The sequence below is a fragment of the Phyllostomus discolor genome, chromosome 6 (assembly GCF_004126475.2).
Source record: "Phyllostomus discolor isolate MPI-MPIP mPhyDis1 chromosome 6, mPhyDis1.pri.v3, whole genome shotgun sequence".
Lineage (NCBI taxonomy): Eukaryota > Metazoa > Chordata > Mammalia > Chiroptera > Phyllostomidae > Phyllostomus > Phyllostomus discolor.
In genome coordinates, this window is record NC_040908.2 from 123969335 (window position 1) to 123996461 (window position 27127).

At 35.5% G+C, this 27127-nt stretch overlaps 2 protein-coding genes across 2 annotated transcripts; both read left to right on the forward strand.

The window, feature by feature from the left end:
• The first annotated feature begins 725 nt into the window (after positions 1-725).
• On the forward strand, positions 726-2793 carry LOC114501006 (olfactory receptor 51I2-like). The gene is made up of 2 exons (XM_028517744.2): positions 726-888; positions 1302-2793. The coding sequence occupies exons 1-2, from the start codon at positions 875-877 to the stop codon at positions 2290-2292; spliced, it is 1005 nt and encodes a 334-aa protein (XP_028373545.2). The 5' UTR covers positions 726-874; the 3' UTR covers positions 2293-2793.
• An 11512-nt stretch (positions 2794-14305) lies between these two features.
• LOC114500780 (olfactory receptor 51J1) lies at positions 14306-15935 on the forward strand. The gene is given in 3 exon segments (XM_028517566.2): positions 14306-14623; positions 14626-14882; positions 14884-15935. Coding segments are annotated over 3 exon segments (951 nt in total). The 5' UTR covers positions 14306-14322; the 3' UTR covers positions 15277-15935.
• Positions 15936-27127: the final 11192 nt, after the last annotated feature.

The following is a 27127-nucleotide window of genomic DNA, read 5'->3' on the forward strand; positions in this document are numbered from 1 at the left end:
TATTATTATTATATTTGTTATCTATAGGATTATCTCCATTTACAGGTATAAAAATTCCAGTTCAAAGAATAGCTTAGTAGAGAGTAGCATTTGAGCATTTAAAATCATGTCTGCACATTCAACTGTAATCCCACCTTCCACTACCTCCAGCTTCCTCACCTCCAATACATTTTCTTCTAAATTGTGACTTTGAATCAGATCTGTTCTCCTACCCTTCAGAGAGAGAGATTTTCCCCTCTCTTATACTTTTTTCTAAAGCAGAGATTTGATTGACTTTCTCTCTTGAGGTATAGAGGTTGCCTCACAGTTGCATCTTCATGGTATGCAGAGATCTCTTCCTCTTTCCTTAGCAGATATATTTGTCTCAGCTCATGTAAAAAGATTCAGGTTTCCCTTCCAGACAGGCTTTTGAGAAGACATTAGCACTGTTGACATGAGGAATGCTGAACAAAAAATTTGTCATTATTTCTGCAGTTTCAGAATCATGTTCCGAGGACCATCGTCTAGGACTATTGCTTATTGTGCTCATATACATGGTAAGCACTGATTAGCCTGAAACATGAAGATTGACGAGTGGGGGAATTTTCCAAGGGAAAGAATATTTCTTTCCATTAATAAATATTCCTGTGGGCAAAATACATTTATTCATTAACCTTTATAACAATGATTTTTTCTATACTGCCCACCCCACCATATGTAAAAACCAAAATGATCATTCAGAAGGTTGTAGAGTGAACCCAGAGAATACATCCCCTTTCAGAGATGTTTTATCCAAGTGAATCTCAAAATTCTGTGTCTCCAATGGAAGCCAGCCTTCAGTGATGCTTGGAGTGGCAAGGATGGCCTTTGGAATTGTTATCTACTAAGCAATTATATGCTGACATTGAAGTAAGTTTATTCTTAACCTTTGTGCCTTTCAACCACTTAAAATCCAAAATGCTGTAACAGGGGTTTTTAGAATATCTAATAGATTACAGTTTTCTTTATGTGGGTGTCTTCTTTAAACTAAAAAATTCCTTCTCCTCATAGAGATATGAGAAACATTCAATCCCTACAAAATATACACAGTGAAATCAGTGTGGGGATTAGTTTGAATTATAAGTAATAAACTCTTCTACCAGATTTCCTTATTCTGGAAATATACTTGTTGGCAAGTCATGACTCCGCAAGTTTATTTAGGATTAAAGATTAATGGAACAGGTCATTGAAGGGAAGAGGCATGTAAGTTGACAGATAGTGATAGATAGCAAGATATGTGGTCCCTTCTCAGTCCCCAATTAGCTTTGTGTGTCTCACTCCAGGTTGTATCCCTGGCACCTGCCTAGATCAACATCCCTGGACTCCAGACATAAGAAAATGTTCAACAGAAGTCAACTCACCCCAGAATACTTTCTTCTTACTGGCCTCCCTGGGCTGGAGGCCCTTTACCCTTGGTTTATCTTCCCATTCTGCTCTACATATCTTGTGGCCCTTGTGGGTAACAGTCTGATTCTGGCAGTGATCAAAAACAGCCCCTCTCTGCACCAGCCAATGTACCTATTTCTTGCTATGCTGGCCTTTGCAGAGCTTGGTGTCTCTGTTTCTACACTGCCCACTATGATGGGCATCTTCCTTCTTGGTGCCAGTGAGATCTCCTTTGCAGCCTGCCTTTTACAGATGTTCTCCATACATTCCTTTTCCATCATGGAATCAGGAGTTCTGCTGGCCATGTCTGTGGACCGCTTTGTGGCCATCTACAACCCATTGCGGTACACTGCTATCCTGACCCTGCCCCGTATTGTTGGTACTGGTGCTGCTCTTGGACTGAAGAGTGTGATACTCATGTTCCCACTGCCCTTTCTCCTGATGCGTCTGCCCTTCTGTGGCCACAAGGTCCTCTCCCACTCCTATTGTCTTCATTCAGATCTAATCCAGCTCCCCTGTGGCAATACTCGGCCCAACAGCATTTTGGGGCTCTGCATTGTAACTTCCACTTTTGGTCTGGACTCACTGCTCATCATCGTTTCTTATGTGCTGATCCTCTACACAGTGCTGGGCATTACCTCTGGGGAAGGACGGCGAAAGGCCCTAAACACATGTGTATCACATATCTGTGCAGTCCTCGTGTACTATGTACCCATGATCAGCGTGGCCCTTGTGCACCGCTTCATGAAGCATGCTGCACCTGCTGTCCGTCTGCTCCTGGCCAATGTCTATCTTCTGGTGCCTCCTGTGCTCAATCCCATCATCTACAGTGTTAAGACTAAGCAGATTCGCCAGGGACTAATCCACCTCTTTCTTCAGAGAAAATAATAAGGGGGTCAGTGCTGATGAGATGATTACCCTAAAGATATTTTCATCACCAAAGGTGTCACATGGAAGGAGAGAGTGCTTATCACCTTGTCGAAGTTAGAAAGCTTGACACATGTATAGGGAATGCACATTTCTATACTATACTGTATGTGTTGTAACCTAAATTAGAGTTGTATAGTATTCTGTCAGCTATTTTGTTGCATGTGTCAAATTAAAATACACATGCTTTTTAACCCATAAATTCTCATTTTTAGCACTGCTCTAGATTCACTGTTTGATGCTTGTCCATGAATTCAGAGACTTTATGAGGACTCTTCCATCAACAACTTTTGAAATGAGATTTTACAATGTGAAGTGGCCATCAATAGGAAAATAGTTAAGTGAATTAAGTTCTGTTCATATTATGAACTATCATGAAGTTAAAAAAAGGACACAGATTGATAGGTACTCAAGATTTAAGCAAGAAGTAACAAATTATATATACATATATATACTGGGTATGTATATATACACATACATACATATGTATACACATATCACATGTATATGTGTATACATATGTATACACATATGTATACATTTTTGTTTACCTCACATGTGTATACACATGTATACATTTTTGTTTATCTCACTGTCATCCCCACTGCTGGCATTTTCATTGTGTCAAAAAGTGAAACAGCTGCCCTGGCTGGCGTAGCTCAGTGGATTGAGCACGGGCTGGGAACCAAAGTGTCCCAGGTTCAATTCCCAGCCAGGGTACATTCCTGGATTGCAGGCCATAACCCCCAGCAACCACACACTGATGTTTCTCTCTCTCTCTCTCTCTCTCTCTCTCCCTCCCACCCTTCCCTCTCTAAAAATAAATAAGTAAAATCTTTAAAAAAAAAGTGAAACAACCGAAGATTTAAAACAAAATAAAACAGCATTTTCCCTGAAGACCTTTGTGTCTTAAAGACAGATAAATAAAGAGATAGATAGATGATAGATAAATAGATAGATAGGTGATAGATAGGTAATAGAAAGATATATATAGATTATTTTAGTTAAACTAGGAAAAACTCATGACTACATGATTATCTTAAAATACATAAAATGCATGTAAAATTAAGTTCTACACACACAGTGCACATGCATTTGTGATAAATTAAAATGTTTGTTGCATGTGCTTACATATGTGGGATATTAAAGTCCTTCTGTTTTCCACTTATTATGGAAAAACTTTATGTGAAATGTTGAATTCTAAAAATATACTATGTTTGATACTCCAAAATTTCTAATATTTCTTAAATAAAAATTATGCAATCCTTGTCTTCTTCTTGCAAAAAAAATTCAAAGGCTTAATTTTTTAAAACTCAGTTTATTTCAGGGTTTCAATATAAAGTATATTTGCCTCAGTGGGTATTTTATATAAAGCTTTTAAAAATTATATTTATTATGTGTATTCATTTATTTTGTTCTTTGATTCCACATAGATAATTGGTTTTTTAATTATATTCCATTGTTTATGTTTGTTATTACAATTGACCCCACGTTTTCCCCTTTGCCTGACTCCACCTAACCCATTCGAGGACAATCCCCACACCATTGTCCATGTCCATTGGTCATGCACATATGTTCTTTGGCTAATCCCTTCACCTCCTTGCACCCAGCCCCAGCTTCCCATGCAACCTGCCCCCTATCAATTGTCAGTATGTTCCATGTGTCTATGCCTCAGTTTCTATTTTTTATTAGATTTTGTTTATTAGATTCCATATAGTGAGATCATGTGGTACTTGTCTTTCACTGACTGGTTTATTTCACTTGGCATGATATTTTCCAGGTCCATCCAGGCTGCCCACAGGGTATCATTTTCTTCTTTTTCACCTCTGGGTAGCATTTCATTGTGAAAATATAATTTGACAGTGGAGGCAAGAGTATACCATCAATAAATAAATAAATATATTTTATATTATAAAATATAATTTGCACAATGGACTTCATCCATTCATCTACTTTTTTATCCATTCATCTACTGATGGGCACTTAGGCTGTTTCCAAATCTTGACTATTGTAAATAATGTTGCTATGAACATAAGGGTGCATATATTCTTTTGAATTGGTGTTTTTTATTCATTCATCTACTGATAGGCACTTAGGCTGTTTCCAGATCTTGACTATTGTAAATAATGTTGCTATGAACATAAGGGTGCATATATTCTTTTGAATTGGTGTTTTGGGAGTCTTAAGATATATTCCCTAAAGTGGAATTGTTGGGTCAAAAGGCAGTTTAATTTTTAATTTTTTGAGGAAACTCCATGCTGATTTCCACATGGCTGTACCAGTCTGCATTCTCACAAATAGTTCATTAAGTTTCCATTTTCTCCACATCCTCACCCACACTTGTTTATTGATTTATTGATGGTAGCCTTTCTGGCAGGTGTGAGGTGATATCTCATTGTGGTTTTAATTTGAATCTCTCTGATGACTAGAGATGTTTAGCATTTTTTATATATTGGCCATCTGTATGTCCCTTTTGGAGAAGTGTCTATTTAGGTCCTTTGCCCATTTTATAATTCTTTGTCTTCCTGGTGTTGAATTATATAAGTATTTTTATATATTTTAGAAATTAAACCTTTATCTACTGCATCATTGGTGCATTACATTCTCCCATAAAGTTGGTTCTGTTTTCATTTTGATGATTTTTTTTGTTATGCAGAAGCTTTTAATTTGATGTATTCCCATTTGTTTATTTTTTTCTTCATTTCTGTTATCGTGGGAGATATTTAACAAAACATTGCTACACAAAATATCTGAAATTTTACTGCCTATGTTTTCTTCTAGGGTTTTTATGGTTTTATCACTTACTTTAAGTCTTTTATCCATTATGAGTTTAGTCTGGTGTATGGTGTAAGCTGATGGTCTTCCTTCCTTCCTTCCTTCCTTCCTTCCTTCCTTCCTTCCTTCCTTCCTTCCTTCCTCCCTCCCTCCCTCCCTCCCTCCCTCCCTCCCTCTCTCTCTCTCTCTCTCTCTTTCTCTCTTTCTCTCTTTCTCCCTTTCTCCCTCCCTCTCTCTCTCTCTCTCTCTCCACTTTCTTTGCGTGTGCCAACCTACTTTACCCAACACCATTTATTGAAGAGACTGTCTTTACTCCCTTGTATATTCTTGCCTCCTTTGTCAAATATGATTTGACCATAAAGGTGTGGGTTTATCCCTAGTCTGTCTGTTCTGTTCCATTGATCTATATGCCTGTTCTTATGCCAGTACTAGGTTGTTTTGATTATAGTGGCATTATAGTGTAATTTCCTATCAGGTACTGTGATATCTCCAAGTTTGTTCTTCTTTCTTAAGATTGCTGAGGGTCTTTTTGGTTCCATATACATTTTTGAATATTAGTTCTAGATCTGTGAAATGTCATTGATATTTTAATAACAATGGCATTGAATGTGTAAATTGCTTCAGGTAGTCTGAATATTTTAATGATGTAAATTCTTTCAATCCATGAACACAGTATATGCTTCCACTTCTCTGTATCTTCCTGAATTTCTTTCTTCAGTGTCCTATAGTTTTCTGATATAGGTCTTTTAAAATTTTGGTTAAGTGTATTCATAGATACTGTGTTTTTTGTTGTTGTAATAGTAAAAGTAATTGTTTTCTTAGCTTGTCTTTCTGATAGTTCATTATTAGTGTTTAAAATTGCCATCGATTTTTGAGTATTGATTTTGTATCCTGCTACTTTTTCAAATTTATTTATTAGGTCTAGTAGTTTTTTGGCAGAGGGTCTTCTATGTACAATATCATGTACTATGTGAGTAATGACAATTTTACTTCCTCTTTTCCAATTTGGATGCCTTTTATTTCTTCTTAGCTGGTTGCTATGGTTTGGACTTCCAGAATTATGTTGAATAAAAATGGTGAGTGTGGACACCCCTGTCTTGTTCTAGAGCTTAAGGAAAACGCTTTTAGTTTTTTCCCACTGAGTGTGATGTTTTTCATACATGAAAAACATGTTTTTCATGTATGGCCTTTATTATGTTGAGGTATGATCCCTCTATTCTCACTTTGCTGAGAGTTTTTATTATAAATAGATATTGAATTTTACTGCATGTTTTTCTTCATCTATCAATATGATCATGTGATTTTTATCTTTCATTTTGTTTATGTGATGTATTATAATTAATGATTGGCAAATATTGTACCAACGTTGCATCCCTTGGATAAATACTACTTGATCATGGTGTGTGATGTTGTTAATACATTGCTGGATCCAATTTTCTAATATTTTGTTGAGGATTTTAGTGTCTATGTTCATCACAGATATTGGCATATTTTTTTTGTTTATTGTGTCTTTATCTTGTGTTGAAATTAGAATAATACTGGTCTTTTAAAAACAGCTTTGGAGTATTCCTTCCTCTTAAATTTTTTGGAATAGTTTGAGAAGGATAAGTATTAGTTTTCTTTGAATGATTGGTTAAATTTTCCTTTGAAGTCAACTGGTCCAGGACTTTTGTTTTCTGGGAGTTTTTTTTATTACTGCTTCAGATTTATTGGTTGTTATCAGTCTATTCATGTTTCCTGATTTAGTTTTGGAAGATTGTGTGTTTCTAGAAATGTATTCATTTTGCCCAGATTGTCCAATTTCCTGGAAAGTAGTTGTTCATATAATTTCTTACAATCCTTTGTATTTCCATGATATCAATAGTTACTTCTTCTCTTTCATTTCTGATTTTATTTGGATCCTCTCCCATTTTTTTTCTTGATGAGTCTGATTTAAAGGTTAAACAATCTTGTTTATCTTTTCAAAAAATTTCTCCTGGTTTTATTGATATTTTGAATTGTTTTTTTTTTTAGTCTCTGTGCCATTTATTTTCTCTCTGATCTTGATTATTTTCTTTCTTCTACTTTGGGCTTTGTCTGCAGTTGTTTTCCCAGCTCTTTTAGGTATGGGGTTAGATTGTTTATTTGAGATTTTTCTTGCTTGTTGAGGTAGGCCTATAGTGCCTCTCAGGACTTATTTCACTGTGTCTCATAGATTTTGGGTTGTTTTGTATTCATTTTCATTTGTTTTCAGGTAATTTTTTTATTTATTCCTTGATCTCATTGATAATCTATTCATTATTTACTAACATGCTATTTATCCTTCATGTATTTGAGTGTTCTTGAATTTTTTTATTGAGGTTGATTTCTACTTTCATGCCATTGTGATCTGAGAAAATGCTTGATATGATTTTGATCTTTTTTAATTTGTTAAGACTTCTTTTTTGTCCTAACATGTCTATATTGAGAATGATCCTTGTGCACTTGAGAAGAATGTATATCCTGCTGCTTTGGCATAAAATGTTATGTAAATATCAATTAAATCAATTTGATCTAGTGTGTCATTTAAGGTCACTGTTTCCTTGTTTTTTGGTTTTTTTTTTTGTCTGAAAGATCTACCCATTGGTGACAGAGGGGTGTTAAAATCCCCTACTGTGACTGTATTGTTGTTGATCTTTTCCTTAAAGTCCACCAAGATTTTCTGTATATATTTAGGTACTCCTATATTGGGTGCATATAATGTTTGGGAGGGTTATATCCTCTTGTTGGATTGATCTCTTTAGTATTATGTAGTGACCTTCTTTGTATGTTGCTATGGCCTTTCTTTTGAAATCTGTTTTGTCAGATATAAGTATTGCTACCCCAGCTTTGTTTTTGTTTCTGTTTGTATGAAATATTTTCTGCCATCATTTCACTTTCAGCCTGTGTATATCTTTTGTTCTGAGGTGGATCTCTTTTATACAGAAAATATAAGGGTCATGTTTTCTTATCCATTCAGCTACCCTATGTTTTGTGATTGGAGCATTTAATCCATTTATGTTTAAGGTTATTATAGATAGGTACTTATTTATTGCCATTTTTCATTATATTTATGTTGCTCTCCCTCTCTATTTCTTGTTCTGAAACAATTTATCATTTTTGCAATACTGGTTTAATGGCAATGAACTCCTTTGGCTTCTCCTTTAATTTTGGGGGGAGGGGTCTGGAAAGCTATTTAGCCCTCAATTTTAAATAATAGCATTGCTGAGTAGAGTATACTTGATAGCCTGTCTTTATTTTTTATCACTTTGAATACTTCATTCCAATCCCTTCTGGCTTGAAGTGTTTCCATTGAGAAATCAGCTGACAGTTATATGGGAGCTCCCTTACAGGTAAATAACTGTCTCTCTCTTGCTGCCTTTAAGATTCTCTCTCTGTCTTTACCCTTTGTCATTTTAATTATGGTGTGTCTTGGTGTGGGTCTCTTTGGGTTCATCTTGATTAGGACTCTTTGTGCTTCCAGAACTTGTGTGACTTTTTCCTTGACTGGGTTAGCAAAGTTTTCTGACATTACTTTTTCAAATAGGTTGTCTAACTCTTGCTTGCTTTCTTATCTTCCTTATACCCCTATGATGTGGATGCTGTCACCTTTCATGTTGTCCAAAATATTCCTTAAACCATCTTCCTGGTTTTTAATTCTATTTCCCTTTTTCTGCTTTGCTTGAATGTTTTATTCTACCTTGTCCTTTAATTTGATGAGTCAATCCTCTGCTTTACCCAACTTACAGATTATTTCTTCTAATGTATTTTTCATTTCAGATATTGTACTCTTCATTTCTGACTGGTCCTTTATATGGTTTCTATGCCATTTTTCATGCTGTTGAGCACCCTCATAACTATTACATTGAACTGTGTATCTGACAAATTGCTTGCCTCTATTTAATTTCACTCTTTTTTCTGGAGATTCCTTCAGCCATTTTATTTGTGGCCTAATTCTCTGTTTTTCCATTTTGGCTATCTCTTTGTTTTTCTTTCCATGTATTAAATAGAACTGCTATGACTCCCAGATTTGGTGGCGTGAGCTTCTGTAGTAGATGTCCTGTGGGACCCAGTGATACAGTCTCTTTTGTCATCTGAGCTAGGTCCTCTAGGAATGACCCTTGTGTGAGCTATGTGGCCTTTCCTGTTGTAATTGGTTCTTGGTTGCTGTTGTCCTTCATTGAATAGCTCCACCCTTGAGCTGCTTGACTCAAACCAGACCACAATGTTTAAATTTTTGTACCTGTCCTTATTTCTCCCCATCTTCCTCTGTGCTTCTGTTTATAAATGTTCAGATCAGCCAATCTGAAAACTGGTTTTTCAAGATGCATACTCTGCAGTTTATCTGCAAGTCCAATCCAGGTCTGGGAGTAAGTTGATGGAGAGTCTAGAGACTCTGCAGCAGTATTGGAACCACTCCTTGTATAAAATTTGTTGTACAGCTAAAAAATTTTGTTGCAAATATTTCTCATGGAAACATTACAAATATTTCCTGTTCCATTAGTTTCAATGACATGAAATGTGTCTTTCTGAGAAAAGTGTGAGGTATCCATAATGTGGCTTACTTAAGAACAATAGTTGATAAATACAATCACAATAAATGGAATTATAATAAATACAATTGCAACACATATAAATAAATTATAATAAACCCAAACTGTAATTTTTATATATTAGTCAAGAGAGAGGTAATCATTAAATGTATAATGAGTGTTAAGGATGCTAAAAATTTATAAAGGAAAATTTGGCAAAAGATATCCCACAACACAATCCCAGAGTATAATGGAAAATGGTTATCTCCTTTATGTTTATATCACTGACATCTGGGGGGAAATATGGCAACATTCAAATGAATGTATTGTTCATTTGAGGGTTTTACATCACAGCTTCTGATCTTTAGTTTCCATGAAGTTTAATTCAATTTTACTTTGCCTCTCTCATCCTATGACCATACCTTGGACTTAATTATGAGCCAAAGTGTTTTATCTCCTGTTATTAATGTCTAGTAGACCATTTTCTGATTACAGATATTTATCTCCTCAATTCCCTGATTTTCTGATTCACACTAGATTTGTTTCACTTTATTATAGCTGTGTCTCACTAAATCCCTCCATTTCTCCAGATCTCTCAGCTACTCCTGACTTTACCTGTAAGATGGTGCAAAAGTAGGTTTACAGTTGTGAGTACATGAAACACAGAGTTTATTTTTGTATTATTGTTTATTGATTATTGTATTATCCTCCATCAAAAGAACTGTAAACCCACTTTTTCCCCACCATGTATATCTAGTTCCAATCTATCCATATAACCTATCATTTAAAGCATCTCCTCACAGAAGCAGGAAAAGTATATTTTCAGAACAATTTTTAAAGTCCTATAAATATGTCATAATAAATTTTTGAGCCAAATTTATCTTTCTCTTGTCAGTCAGAAAACTAGCAAAAAAACTACAAATAACCCAATTTCATTAGTTCAGCAATTAAAAATCTCTGTAACATTGGGTTCTGCATGTGTTCAATTTCTGCTAACTCTGTCTAGTCACCTTATGCTAGGAATCCCTATTTATTACACCTTTCTGAACCATCTCCCATCACCTGCCCCCAACCAAGATGGAAATTTTATTTACAATTGTTTAACCCTTGGATTCTATCACCTTCTGATATTAAACACCCTTCATGTGCTCTTGATACCAACAACTTTGTGCTCTGCTCATTACTTGTTAAATGCATGTTTATAAAAGTGACAAAAGTGAAGGTTGATGACTATAATAGATTAATATATTATTTCTCCAGTAAACAATAGTTATAGTATTAGCTACACTTATGGTGGACTTTTTATGAGCCAAAAAATTTACATTTGTCAATTATTTTATTTTCCTAGTAGGTGAATACTATTACTATACTCATTTCACAGAAGCACTGACTCTATACCCTTGCTTATTTCCCTTAGGGTCCCTGGACATCAAGAAAAGATGAGGTAGTTACCTGGATAATTGCTCCTCAGGGGACCCAAGTGCCTTTCCATTCCTCAACTCTCCATAGCTAATCAGCTTACAAAGAAGGAAGAAGGATTCCAGCCCCAAGACTAGGGAAATGTTAATGTCAATGGGCAGAGACTTGCTGAAGTGAGCTTCCCTTTTTCCACTTGACATTGAGAGTTCAGCTCTGCTTGTGGTGAGTGTCTAGGGCCATAATTTCCCAGCCCTGACTTCTAAAGCAGTTTTCAGAAGGAGTGCCAACTCTACCCCATAATAAGCCTTCTAGGCTTTTCCCTCTTCAGTAGCCAGCTCCCTAGTTTCTTGAAACTGTGTGATAGAATGAGAAGAAGTCATGAGAAGTTAAAAAACTTGACAGCAAATGAAGAATGAAATGACAATATCAAACAATGTCATGGTTTCCAGAAATAGTTTTGTCATTGTAATATCTTAGGTGAGTTAAGCAAGGAAGACATCATCTTTGTATCCTTGTTTCCCTCAGAAATGTGGTTTGAGTGTCAGTGAGGCAATGATAAGGAAAGATCTCATTAACAGAAATTTTAGGATAATCTGTCTTTAATTGATCTCCTCTGAGAATGCCTGAGAGAAGGGGCAGAAGAAGTGGGGATACTAATATCCACTGGTTCCTAACAGCTCACATGAAATAGTCAGAGCTACTCTCTGAGGTAGGTATTAGCATCTCTGTCTTTAAAAATCAAGAAACAGAGCTTCACAAAAGCTTAAGTAGGTAAAGTTATACTGTACAGAACATTCACCTTCAATTCCTTTTACATCTCTGTACAATCCCTGTACCAGGGATTGTAGTATGCATCTCACCACACTCTCTTCTTTCTGAGTATTTATTGTATGTCCTAGTACAGTGGGCTCTAGATTAAATGATTTATTTTAACTCCTCCCAATCTGAAATGCTCTTGCTATACAAATGCTAAACTCAAGAGGGATTATTGCCTTCTAAGATCTTTTTGAAGAAGACCTTATCCCTGTTTGACTGTGAAGACTCTGAAGTTATAGAAGTGGAAGGATACAATAAAGCAAAAAATATAGGAAAATAAAAAAGAAAACCAAAAAGCATGTAGAGGAAGAGAAGACAGCTGATAACAAGGGAGGGAAGGCCTCAGGTTCAAGCATCCATCAAGATGTGTCCCTTCTACTTTCAGGTTATATAGATGGTATAGGCAAGAAATAGGGTGCACAGGGTCAAGTTGGTAGTGAAGCCACATGCAGAAATAACAGCTGTTCAACTCCAGGCAAACCAATACATGGTCTATTTAAAGAGTTAAGAGAGAGATGCTAGGCTTTTGGAAGTGAGGAGAGCACACAGGAAAGACATAACACTAAGGGAAGAGAGGTGTCCTTCAAATCCCTCAGCCATGAGAAGTTCTGACATGTGATTATTTCTAGAGGTCAAAATTTGTCCCTGAATTTTCATACCCTAAGTCTGATTGTCTCTAAGCTAGTATTTGCTGAGATAAATTGCATCAGGTCATGAGAGGTGCAGGTAATTAACTTTTAAAAAAATTTTTCTCTCATATTTTCATGAAAGTTAAAGTTATGAAAAATCTATAATTTTAAAATCCTGGTAAATCAACCATTTTATTTTCTCCATGTTGTCTTTTATTTCTTGTCACCATGGGTTCTTATACACATACTGACATGGTAATTTTTCTGCATCATATTATAACCATCTTCTCCACTTTGCCTGGAAAAATTCTACTAATTAATTGAATGTTGGCTGAAATAATACTTTCTGAGGAAAGCTTTTCATGACTTTTAAAAATTAACTAGGTTTTCCCCTGTAGGAACTACCTATTGTATTCTGAACTTCTCTCTTGTAGCACTTAATTATAACAAGCTTAGAAAGACTTCAGGGTATGTGATGACTGTATTTGAATATTTGTGGAATATGTGTTCTTTGACTGTAGTTAAAAGTTGCAAAGAAGATTTTCTGAGTAGGGCCAGTATTCTGTGTTGCCAGGATCCTGTATGGCACATGGCATAAAGGAGTGCTGATTGGTTACAGATGTGCAGAGAAAATAACTTAATAATCAACATATGATAGTAAGGTCCCTGTAAGTCCAGCTGCAGCTGAATGCAGAGTTCATATCAGGGAAGATGCAGACAGGATTTCAGCAAATATGGAAAAATGCATGTGCAGATATGTGAGCCAAAAAACGTACATGTGCAAATATATGAGCAGATATGCATATGGGGTAGGATGAGTGAGATGAAAAATACTTTCAGAGATCCTTTTTACTCTGTGGGTTCAGGGTTCTACTGTTATTCTTGTGCAGGCTCAGAAAGTACTCAGTTTACAACACACCCAATTTGGGGAGGTGGTTTTTTCTCCCCTCTCTTTCCTTCTCCTGCCCAGGAGAATGTTTCTTGAAAGTCCATTCCCAGTGTTATTGTTTCAATGTATTCAGAGGTATGTCTAAGCCAGGAAAAGATCCCAACAAGCAAGGATGGTTGTCTTTGAGAACCGTGAGTGAAGATATTTGGATATCATCATGACAGAGTACTTTCATGAGCCTTAAAGTCTGTGTACAAATCCACCAAACTTGATTCCTATCTCCTCCTGATTCTATCCTTTACATGTAATCTTTCCAGTCACTTTCTAGTCATTTTCAAGACCCAGAACAGCTGAAATCCATGTGAATCCAATCTCCATTCTTTTCTACTTTAATTTTCCAGTCACTTACTCCAGGCTCTGGGCACCACCGCTTCTCATTTTTGCTTTAGACTTCAAGGATATCTGTATTTATTTACCAAGCATTTAGCTGGCTTTGATATACTATGATTTTGACTTATATCTATATATTTATCAGTAATATCTCTGTTTACCTATTCCTGATATTAGTCCATATCTTATGCTGAAATTGCCTCTATGTGACAGTCTCCCCAGCGGCCGTCTAGGGTCAGGCCAAGACAAGGCAGTCATTTCACCCTTAGCAGATCTAAGGAGAACTATGACTTAAAGGGATAATTTTCTACCAGTCATGAACTTCTCTCCGATGGAGACTGCAACCCCGTTAGTAGTGGGAATTTCATGATAGTGGTCACCTGTCAGTTTTCAGGTATGAGACATTTGGCTACCTGTATCCATGAGGTTTGTTTTCTTCTTCCCTTTCCTCTGTGTCCAGGTGTCTTTCTCCATTGTAATGTTATCTCACTAGTTTTTTTCTAATTTTCAAGGTAGCACTGACCCCACGGAATGAGATTTCAACATGAAGAACTCCAATAGCTCTCTGGAGTTCTTACCTACAACACTCATTCTGGTTGGTATCCCAGGGCTGAAGGCAGAGCACATCTGGATGTCCATCCCCTTTGGCCTGATGTACATTATCATCTTCCTTGGGAATGGCACCATTCTTCATGTCATCCGAATGAACTCTGCTCTACACCAGCCCATGTACCTCTTTCTTGCCATGTTGGCACTGGCTGAGATTGGTGTCTCTGCATCCACTCTGCCTACAGTGCTAGGCATCTTCCTTTTTGGCACCACTGAGATTAGCTTTGATGAATGTCTTCTCCAGATGTTCTGCATTCATTCTTTCTCCATTATGGAGTCAGCTGTGTTGCTGGCCATGTCTGTCGATCGATTTGTGGCTATCTACAGCCCACTGCGCTATACAGCCATCCTAACCCTGCCCCGAATCTTTGGCACAGGAGTTGTCATTGGGCTGAAAAGCATTATGCTCATGGCCCCATTGCCCATGCTCTTACGGCGCCTGCCCTTCTGTGGCCATAATGTCCTCTCCCATTCTTATTGCCTTCACCCCAACCTCATCCATCTACCTTGTGGGGACACTTCTATCAATAATATCTATGGGCTTTTCATTGTTACCAGCACTTTTGGGCTGGATTCACTGCTCATTGTGGTCTCCTATGGACTTATACTTTACACAGTACTGAATATTGCCACTGGGGAGGAGCGTAAGAAGGCACTCAACACATGTGTCTCACATATCTGTGCTGTGCTGGTTTATTATGTGCCTATGATTGGCTTATCAATGGTGCACCGCTTTGGACACCATGTGTCCCCTTTGCTGCATTCTCTGATGGCCAATGCTTACCTATTCTTCCCACCCCTTGTCAACCCCATAGTGTATAGCATTAAGACCAAGGAAATTCGTCGTAGCATTGTCCAAATGCTGTCAGAGAAGAGATCCAGAGTTTAGATGAAGTGCAAAGTAGGAAGGGACTTTTTTTCTATAATCACAAGTGGTTCTAGATAGCACATTCTGAAAATGGTGTTACCTTAAAATACAGTATCTGACAGGAGGCTCTCCATAATCTAGCCAGGAACCAGTTTCACTCCAGAGTGGGAGTGAAAATGAGGCTGGGTTATGTTTAACAGAACAGAACAATATAAAGAATTGGTGGTATTTTAAAACATGTTTGACAAGAAGTTTTCTATTCCCTTGCATAGCTGGAGCAGGAATGAAAGAAAGAGTGGTTATGAAAATACAGAACTTCCCATAAAGAAAATGTACTCAGGAGCTTGAAGGTGTTCTGGGATTCTGTTGATCCCTATGTTAGAGGAGAAAAGAAATTGAAATGGATTACCTTCTCTTGAGTTGTTGGTATAAGCTCATCGGCAGTAGAAAACACTAGCTCACTCAAAGAAGGCTTCCAATACTGGCTCCGATATGGTATTCATCCATCTTTACCAAGGTCCTAAACTGAGAGTCCCAAAGATTACAAATTTTGCTCATTATGCAATATTTTGAAAGTCTCCCATCCAGGATGCAGAATCTTTCAAAAGAGCAAGAATCCCTTTGTGAACATTAACATTTTCTGTCTGATTAGATATTTCTTTGCAGATATTAGAAATAATACTTTAAAATTTACATCTGTACTTTCAGGGAAAGGAACTAAGACTTTTGAGATGCAAAGGTACACTAGGCACTTCATTTCAGCCACTGCTCACAACAATCCTATGAGGTAGTGTTAATGCAATTATTATTATTATTTTTCAGATGAAAAGCAGTTGTTTAGAAATAGTAATCGACTTGCTCAAATCTATACATCTAAGAGCTTGCTTTGGAATCTAGTTGAGTCAAACTCCAGAGTCTAAGTTATTAACCTCTAAACTATGCTGTCAATTGAGCAAGAACGGCAGCTTTCAGGATCCTTTTTACTAGTTAGTCAAGTAACATTAATTGAGAATGCTGAGCATGTCAGGTACAAGAGAGATAAAATGGTGACCAAAGAGACCATGTGCCTTTCTTTCCTCATGAAGTTTAGAAATAATTTTTCCAGCTCCATTTTTTTAATCTTTATCACTTTATTTTCCTGAGGTCCAGTTTCAAAGACAATCTCAGGATCTGACAAAATCCTAGAAAATCACACAATGAGGTTTCTAGAAGTCTCTGGTTATCTATAAAGTTCAATAATGAGCAGAACCCAATATGACTTGATAGAAAAATATCAAGATTGATTCCATCTTTTCCTGCCATTATATTTACTATCCTAACTTAAAGTTTAGACATTTTGAAACTGCCTTGATCTTTTATTTCTTCAACAGGGTAAATTTATAAATAATTTAATTCAGATAGTTATGAAGCTAAGTTATAAATTAGAACATGAGAAAAAATCATGAAATGTTACAGGCATTTCTACATGCACTGGAATGTTAGTTTATTTCAGACTAATCCACCTACCAAGAACAATTAGAAAAGTTAGAGAAGTATTTTGTAAATGACTTCAAAGAACATCCAGTGCAATGAGAATATAAAGGTTCCAAAGACAAGGGAAACAGAAAAGTGAGTGTTTTATTTTGTGCTATTTTCCCACTTTAGGAATTTGTTGATTTAAAGGCAATAGCTGACAAAATGAGAAGAGCTCACTCAGTGTGAAAGGGCTGGAGTGCAGAGAAACAAAAATGAAACACTAAGACCCTCCTGCACCAGGGGGACCAGTACATTCCTAGGCATTTACTTGGATTCCAGAAAATTTACACCTTAAAGTGAGAGAAAAGTAGAAATAGTCTTATCCTAATATAGTTAGTTTAATGAACTCACTACCTAATTTTACTACTCTGTCTGTAAGCATTAAGCATTAAGGTGACCAACAATCTCATTTTTTTTCCAGGACTTTTCTCACTTTATCTCAGAAAGTACCACATCCTGGAAAACTCCTTAGCCACAAACTGAGGAGGTTAGTCACTTTAATCAGAAGTAAAATTGAATAATTTCATCAGAAAGATATTGATCAGCTTCTTAAATTATCCTTATAATTTTTATGACCTTCATTAAAGTATAACCAGAATTGTAAAATACAAGAAGTGAAGAAACCAAGAGGGAAAAAAAAAAGGCAAAAGGTGCAGATCAATTAAATATCCTGTTATTGAAGTTAATATACCCAAACATGTAAAATAAGTTTGAGCAATTTTTCCTAGAACTTAAATTGCAAAATGTAGATTTTGAGCAACAAAATAAAACTAATTAAAAATAAAATGGAAATTATAGAACTGAAAATAACTGAAATTAAAAGCTGAATGGGTAGGTTTAATCATATTAGACACAAATGAAGAAAGAATCAAAGTTTTGAAAAATAACTTGGAAAATAATCCAGACTATATAGATGTGAAAAGATAAAGTCCATGAAAAAATAAATTGGGACAACTGTAATAGAATAATAAAAATTATGAAATAATAATAATAAAAACCATCATAGGTATCCACACTGTATTGGGTAGCTGTAAAAAAGAATGAGTATTATCTTTGTAGAATGACATGGGGTGATTTTTTATATGTACATATATAATCAGTGAGCTTTTGGCTAAGGTTCATGACACTATGCCCAGTACCTTCCCATTTCCTTATGAGGAGATTTGGAGAGATAAAAAAGACACAACCTGAATCAGAGCTACAACCAGGGCACCCCTACTACAGCCTTGGCCAGTTTGCTGTCCAGGGCATGTCCCAAAACTCCTCCCATCCCTAGCATTGTCTGAAGTACAGCTTTCACTTTGTGGTGAAAGAAAGCAGCCAGTCTTCTAACTAGTGAGGAGCCAAGGTGGGGATCCTTGGAATGCAGTGCATCACATCTGTGCTCCTGTACAATACAGGTAAATTGGAAATTTTTCTTTTCTTTTTTTCTACTTTAAATTTTGTTACTTTTAATTAGAGAATTAGTTAGCTCTGAAACCTAAGTTTATGAGTGTCATGGATTGCACATTTACAGGAGGTTATCTGGTTGAAAAATAGGAATTCTTTTATTATGTAACAAGTTGAAAGTCTTTGGATAATCTCCTGTTATTCAGAACAAGATAACACAACATTAGAGTATAGATTTTTTGTGAATTTTACCCACGGTAAAATCTGCATTATCATGAGATGTGAAAAGAATATAACATGTAATCAATTTTTTGGTTGTTTCATTCCTTTCTGTTTCTTTGTAAAATTGAAGTGTATGAATCTGGATTGGCTCAGCATATTTGAGAATGTAGAATAAATTAAATCATAATAAGTTTAATAAGAAAGAAAAATCCTTAAAGGGCATGGTATTTGCTGGAAAGGTTAAATACACATCTAATTGGAGCCCCAGAAGGAGAATATCCTGGGGAAAAGTGATATTTGAATATAATAACCTAAATATTTTCCAAAACTGATATAAAGCATAAGCCAAATATTCAAGAAGCACAAGACACTACATGCAGTTTCAAATGTATTAAATTTACATTTGTTTATAAATATTGACAATTTAGACATCCACCGAGTTGAATTTTCCCATTTGAATGCATATATTGAAAATATAAACATAAGTCACTATATTTTAATAATTCTGAGAATTCTCTAAAGTCAACGATTATTTTTTATTATTATATTTCTTTTTAGGAAAGCATTTATACATAAACAAGAAATTACCATATTTTACCTTGTATTGTGCACACCCACATTTTGGGCCCAAACTTTCAGGAAAAAAATCTTTCGATTTTTAATTCATTTATTTATTTATTTATTTATAGAAACAAAATGGATTATTGTATTACAGGGTATTATTTTGCACATGGATATCATTATTGCTTTTTAAAATTACACTTTTAATGGATAAGCATGAATTAAAAGATTAAAAACATTTATATAGATACAAAATTAGAACTACCCATGTGTAATGTGCATCCCTATTTTTCCCTCAAAAATTTGGGCAAAAAAGTACATATTATACACAGCAAAATACAGTATGTTCATTCGTATTTTTCCAAGTAAAAATTATGCACTGTCCTCTACTTGATTTTATTATAAACATATATCTTTGGGGTAATTCATAACCAGTACATGAAGAGCATTATCATTTATTTTTACAACTACATAATATTTTATTTGTTTATTTGAGTATATTGTATGTTACCAGAATTTATTTCAGTTCCCAGCTGAGGAAAATCTAGTTTGCTTCCATTTTTGATGCTTTCATAAATAATATAGTAAATAATCTTGTATACACATATAAATTTTAACACATATAAATGCATTTGTAAACTAATTTTTAAGTGGAATTGCTGAATAAATAATTTTGTGTATTTATAATTTTTATAGCAAGAGTATTCTAATTTCCCTTCATATAAATCATACCCACTAACTATTCCATCAGCAATTGTGAAAGTGCTTCTTTCATCATTCCCTTGCCAACCACTCTGTTTTAACATTATTTAAAATTTTGGTAATATTATGAATAAAAAATTATCTCAATTTGATTTCAATTACATTCTACTTTAAGTGAGAGTGAAAAGCATTTCATAAGAATGAGAATATTTGTATCTCCATTTCTTTGAAATTTTGCTTAACTCTTTGTACATTCACTATTATGTCAGAGGTCAGCAATTTTTTTCTGCGAAGGGCCAGAGACTAAATATTTTAGGTTTCGTGGGTCATACAGCTTCTTTCAAAACTACTCAGTTGTGCCACTGTAGTGTGAAGGCAGCCACAGACAATGCAACAATACATGAGCATGATTATATTCCAATAGAAGTTTACATATGGATTATTTCACTTAGCATAAGCCAGGTGGTGAAAGACAAATACCATATGATCTCACCTATAAGTGGAACCTAATCAACAAAACAAACAGATAAGCAAAATATAATCAGAGACACTGAAATAAAGAACAAACTGACAGTAACCAGAGGGGAGGGTAATGTGGCAAAGAAGGGGAACCATCATCAAGGAACATGTGTAAAGGACCCATGGACAAAGCCAAAGGGGGGTAGGACTGAGTGTGGAAGGTGGGGATGGGTAGAGAGAAAACTGCAGTTGAAGAACAATGAAAAAAATAAAGACTAAATATGAAAATAAAAAATACTTTGTATATGGACACTGAATTTTGAGATTAATATAATTATCATGTGTCATAAAACTTTGCATTTTATTTATTTTTCAATCAGTTAAAATGTAAAAGCATTATATTATCCAGTTCCATCTATGCTGTCACAAAAAGTAGGAGTTCCTTTTTTCTTTCTGTTGCCTAGTATTCCATTGTGTAAATGTACCAATTTTGTACATTGTGTAAATGATCCCCTCATTTACTAGGCACTTAGGCTGTTTCTAGCACTTATCTATTGTCAATAATACCATTATGAACATAAGGGTGCATTCTTTTGAATTGGTAACTCGGGATTGTTAAGGTATATTTCCAGCAGTGGAAATTCTGGGTCAAAAGGCAGTTGTATTTTTAGATTTTTAAGGAAATTCCACAAGGTTTTCCACAGTGGCTGCACCAATCTGTATTCCCACCAACAGTGTACCAGGGGTCCCTTTTCTCCACATCCTTGTCAGCACTTGTTGTTTGTTGATTTATTAATGATGGCCATTCTGACAGGTGTGAGATGATATCTCAATGTGGTTTTAATTTGCATCTCTCTGATGGCTAGTGATGGTGAGCAGCTTTATATATGTCTATGGGCCATCAGTATGTCCTCCTTAGAGAAGTGTCTATTCAGATCTTTCACCCATTTTTAATTGGATTATTTGTCTTGCTAGTGGAGAATATTATGCTATGTGAAATAAGCCAGTTGGCAAAAGACAAATACCATATGATCTAACCCATAAGTGGAATCTAATGAACAAAATAAACTAACCAACAAAATAGAACTACAGGCATGGAAACAGGGAGAAGACTGAAAGTGACCAGAGGGGAGGGGGAAGAAAGGGAGACAATCAGAGAAAGAAAGTGGAGGGACTAGACAAGTAACATGTATGAATGACCCATGGACAATGTCCCAGTGTGGGAACTGATTATGGGAGCAGGGAGTGGGATGGGCAGAGGGCAGCAAAGGGGAAAACATTGAGACAACTGTAATAGAATAACAATAAAAACTGATTTTGAAAAATGTGAAAACAATATTTGTCTTGCAAGTCATACAAAAACACAAGTATGTAATGTTCTGTTTTATTTAGACAGTGTCTACTCTTTTACTATAAACAATAATGAAAACAATGAAGTTAATGGACTTCACAGTCTGCCACTATCTTCTACCTACTACCTTATTTTTAAAACATTTTATTTGGAAAATGTTCAAATATGAATAAAATAGGCAATATTATAAAGAATGTTCATATACTCTTTTTTCAACTTTAAGAGTTATCAGTATTATCAATATTTTATCAACTTTGATATTTACCTTATACTGGTAAATACAGTGTTTAATTTAATGCTTTATTTTTCCATTTTAAATTATTTCTTTTAAGCCCTAACTACTAAACATGGACTAATTATATATTAAAACTACACCCCAAATGTAGTGTCATACTACATTCCCAATCAGATTGTGTTCTTTACTTAATTTCTACATTTTCAGGGTTTACAACTTCATAACCATAATCTCCCTACTGAAGCAGTGGGGACTATAAAGAGGTGGATACTTCTTGGAGCAGACTAGATCTTAAATGCCAAGTAAGCCACATACAGGATGAAGACAAGCCATGCTTGCAAAAACGCTGTGCCTTCATTGGTAGAAAATGAAAGAAACACTCACAATGAACACCAGAATAGCTGCTGATTCCACTGTCTGGAGAGAACTGTAATCTAAATAAAATCCCACATAAAATCCTAGGTTATTTGTCTCTCTTTTTAAAGTTTTTTTATTGCATTTTTCCATTACCATACATCCCTTTATATCTCCCTCCCTGCCACAATCACCACACTGTTGTCCATGTCCATTTGTCTCTTGATGGCATTCATCACAGACCTTTCTTGCCTGAGTAGAGATCCAGCCTTCTAGAGAAGAAGTAAAGGACAATGTAGGTCAATGTTAATAATGTGAGACACTAGAAGAGGAAATCTCATCTTTCCTGTAAGAGAAAATGTCATCTTGACTTTCTGACGTTTAAATATATAAGGAGATCTGGGATCGCTTCCCCTAAATCTTCAAGCTATATTAAATCTGAGTTTGGTCATATTCAATAGGACAGAATAAAAGGGTAATTTTCAGCATAATAGACTTTTTCAAAACTATATAAGCTACTGTAGGAAGCAGAAGGAAATTAATAATCACTGAGAAAAAAACTACCACAATACAATGTCTTTTCCATGTCATCTAGCAAAATCTTCATATCCCCTTAAGACTGCTAGTTCAATTACTGGTAATGTTTAACACTCAGAAAATGTTAGAGGTACTGTTATCTTTCCCGGTTCTGTCCCTTGAGGACTCAGGTCTCAGAGCACAATCTCAATATTCCTGTAAGATTCCTATAAGATCCAGAGGTTTCCCCCCACCTTCTGCATTCCAGCCCAGGATCTTCAGGACTGTATGCAACATTCAACCACAGATAAGAGAATAGAAGCCAGAGAGAGCATTGAAAGAACAAGAAAGCACAAAGGTAAAGCTGGACTGCTCCATGGATAGTCAGTAATAAGAGGAGGGGGACACCTAGGAAGTGAGAACAGGAGATACAGCATAGAGACAAAGGGAGAATGCAGCCAACCCATGTCAGAGATGTTTTGACAAAAGGTGGGATGGGGATGTGACAGGTAGGGGACATGAAATGAAAAAGTTCATCAAGAGATTTACCACTGTCCTCCATATGAGTTCAAAACATAGCCCTGATGCCATTATTCTCTTTTATACCAAACTTGTGATCATCAAAGCTGAAAACTTTTTAGTCTGTGTTGGTAAGCATCAGCAGATCACCTATCACCAAATCCCACCCTGAAAATTGGCATTTTCTGGGTGGTATTCCCTCTGTTTCCATTTTTACTCATCCTCCTGTCTGCCCTGCAAATTGTTCACCAAATCTCAGAAAGAGGTAAGTTCAATGAAAGCATCTCATGAGGAATGAACAGAAACCAGCATGAACCATCCAGGGCTAATGAATTATATTACCTTTAAGTAAGAACTTGAGAGATGAGGAGCAAATATGAAGGTAAAGAAATCATTTCATCAATATTTACCAGTTACTGGGTCTAGACCTTAATACAGAGGATAAGTCACAGAAGCAAAGAAGCAGGGCTGGAAGAAACCTAAAGATCTCAATAAACTACCCTACACCCAATGCAAAGTCTTCACCATCTGCACCTGGTATGGAGTTTCTAAGAATTTTACCTACCTGGAGTTACTTTAGAAACTAAAAATAAGTGCTTTATAGCAGAGAAAAATTATTAGGTTTTTACTGATATTAAGACTTGACTTTTTTTTTCCTAACACATACCCATTGGCTTTTGACCCATCCTAGGTCAAAAAATTCTAATATAAGTCCTTAAATTCTGCACTCTTTAATATACTTCATAACGATATATCATATCTCCTGTCATGTTCTCTTTCTTGTCCTATTCCCCCACACAAGCAAGTGGTGGTAAGCACATACACATACTCACAGATAAACATATACTCATATATAGCACCTGTTTCTCTTCAGAAAGGGTTATTTTCCCCTAATTCTATCTTGTTTTGTGCTGACTCACATCCGATCTCTCAACTAAAAATGTGATGATGTCACTCCCTGACTTAACACCATGTGATAGTCCCATAACCACCCTCTAAAGCCCTTACTCTGTTCTCACCCTTTTTTCTGCCACAGTTCCCACCACTCCTGTAATCAAGCCCACACCAGATGGCTATAGAAGACTACAGAACACAATTTCTTGTAATGCACTATAACCATTTGCTTTGTTTGAAATACTTGTCTCCCATCCTAATCCCTCCCCATTTTTTGTGACTTTCTTCTCAAAATACTGTTGATAGACCACTACCTCAACTAAGACTTCCTTGGATTTCAGAGGAAAAAAAATACTTCTTTATCAATACACATGCCCCTTATTCTTTAAAATAATAGATATCAGTTGTGTAATTATTGTGTTAAAATAAGTAAATATCTAAGAAGAGTATCTAACACCCAGTAATTTCTCTGCAAACACTACTGCTGCTGTCACTGTTGCTATCCCCTACTCTCTGCCATCCATTGCTATTGCAGATCATGTGGATTCTCTGTTATATTCAACCATAGCACAAAACATTTTACTTCTGAAGGACATACTGAAATTTGAAATACTAAACCTAGAAAGAAAATATTTGGAAATCACAAGGAAAATCTTAGAGCCTGAATCTCAAAATTCCTTAAAATCTGGCATTATTTTATGCTTAGTAAAAAAATTTCATAAACTTTGGAGTCTTAGGTTTGTTAACTCATAAATAATAGAATTCTGTCACAATCAATTATGTCTCTCCATTAATATTTATACTAACCAAGCTAAAGGAAACTGCAGTATGAAAACAAAGGGAAATACAGTAGTCCCCCATTAACTGCCATATCTTTTCACAATTTTAGTTACCTGCAATCCACTGCAGTTAGAAAAGTAAATAGAAAACTCAAGAAATAAATAATGTATGGGTTTTAAATTGCATGTCATTCTGAATAACATGATGAAATCTCACTTTTCCCTGCTCCATCCCATCCTGGACCTGAATCATCCTTTGACCTGCATGTCCATGTTACATATAGATACACTACCTGTGCTGTGGTCCCTGAGTAGCCTTCTCAGTTATCAGATCAGTTACCAGAGAAACAGGTGATATATGCATAAGTTCCATTGCAATATATTGTTGTAATTGTTCTATTTTATTATTCATTGTTGTTGTTAATCTCTTACTGTGCTTAATTTATAAATTAATCTTTATTATAGGTGTGTACATTTAGAAAAATAGTATAATAGAGTTTAATACTATCTTTGGTTTCAGACATCCACTGAAGGTCTTAAAAAGTAACCCCCAGTAATAAGGGGTATCTACTGTACCAAATGCATGAAAAAAAGTGTGCCATTATTCAAACAAACAAAAATAATTTAGGGATCCAAAATATAGTAAATGGTTTCTGGGTCAGAGCAAGAATGCAATCAGTGATTGAATATTAAATAGTACCAAGCCAAATGACCTCTGGTAGCCATCACATGTAGTAGATGCCATTCCCTGGAGATATGACTAAGACCCACTCTTGCACAGTGCTTGGATGGATGCCACCACCATTTGTTTCCAGGCTTTTCTTTCTTTTAAGCTTCTACAAATGGCCAAACATCTCTGTTATTATCATGTTCTTTGTTTAAAATATTTTTGAAGTGTTTAATACCTCAGACATCAGAATCAAGTCTATTAGGGCTTTGTGCTGAAAAAATTTTAAAAACCTTTGCTCTGGCCTTTTGTCTTTTGATTTGTGCTTTAAGTTCTAAAAGACATCCAAATTCCTATTGTTTACTATTTTACTGATAAACACTCAACAGCCTCTGCAATTTCTCTACAGTTTTGGCCATCTCATTATGTTTCATTTCTAAATGTCTGCCTGTGTTTCTTTTTCCTGACCAAATTTGCTAGAGGTGTTCAAATTACACTGATTCTTTCAGGAATAATTTTTTTAATGTTTTTATTGCTTTTTATTTTTCTAATTAAAAAATCCATTTTTATTTGATCTTCCTTTTTCTTTTCCCTAATTCTACCTTGCATTGTGTCTTAAATTCCAGAGTTTAATGTTTTTCTAGGAATTATCAGTTTGGCATTTATGGACACTTTGGGACATACGCGTTTAGATTCAATAAATAGTAACCCATTAACTGCATTGTGCATTTTCTGAGAGATCCAAGCTTTTATTCTCAGAGCACTCTAAAAATTAATAACCTTTTATTTACAAAAGTTATATTCATTCCTTTATTTAAAGAATAAAAGCCTGCACTTATCCCCTATGGGGGAGTATAGACACCTCTTTTACAATACATGATTTACAGAAATTGTCTCCAATCCTTTAGACCATTTTAATTTACCATCTTCTCCTATCATTCTACTGAAATGTCTTTCCAAAAGGTTACTACTGACATCTTCATCCTTAAATTGAATACACTTTTCAGAATTTGTTTTACTGAGTATCTTAGCTGAACTGTGATGACCACATCTTTTATCTTTTTGGCTTCCGAGACTCCTATTTTCTTTATCTTTTTCACCCACTTCTCTAAGCAGTTTTTTTAGTTTACTTTGCTTCTTCTTCCAAAACAAATATCCTGCTAAATTTTACATTTATTTATAGAGCTTAGCTCAGTCTCTCTCTGTTTCACCCTAAGTTCTTGCCTGGGTTAGCATTTCAACTCCTAGGCTCTCAGCTACCATCACTATGTCGCGGAATCCCCATCTCCAGCAGGCTTCTACTCTGTCCTCCTGGATCTCATATGCATTTGCTTAATTGTCATTTCTTTTAGATAGTTGCTATAAACAACAAATTCAGCATGTAAAAACTGAACTTGTGATGTTTCCCCCCAAAGTTTGTTTCTACTCTAATGCTCCATATAAAGGTAAGTGCTATGCTTTCCATGTAGATGCTCGAAGACCCCTGGGCATTGTAATGAAACTTCCCTCTTTCAATATCATTTCTATGCAACTTAATAGCATAAAGTAGTGCACAGAATCTTATTTTTTCTGTGTCATGTAAAATATAAATAAAGTCTCTGAATTTGATTATAAAAATATTATTGACATATTGGTGAGAAAAATTCAGTTAGTAAATGCATTTGTATATGTAAACATACCTATTACAAGGACTGGTTGGAAATGAATTA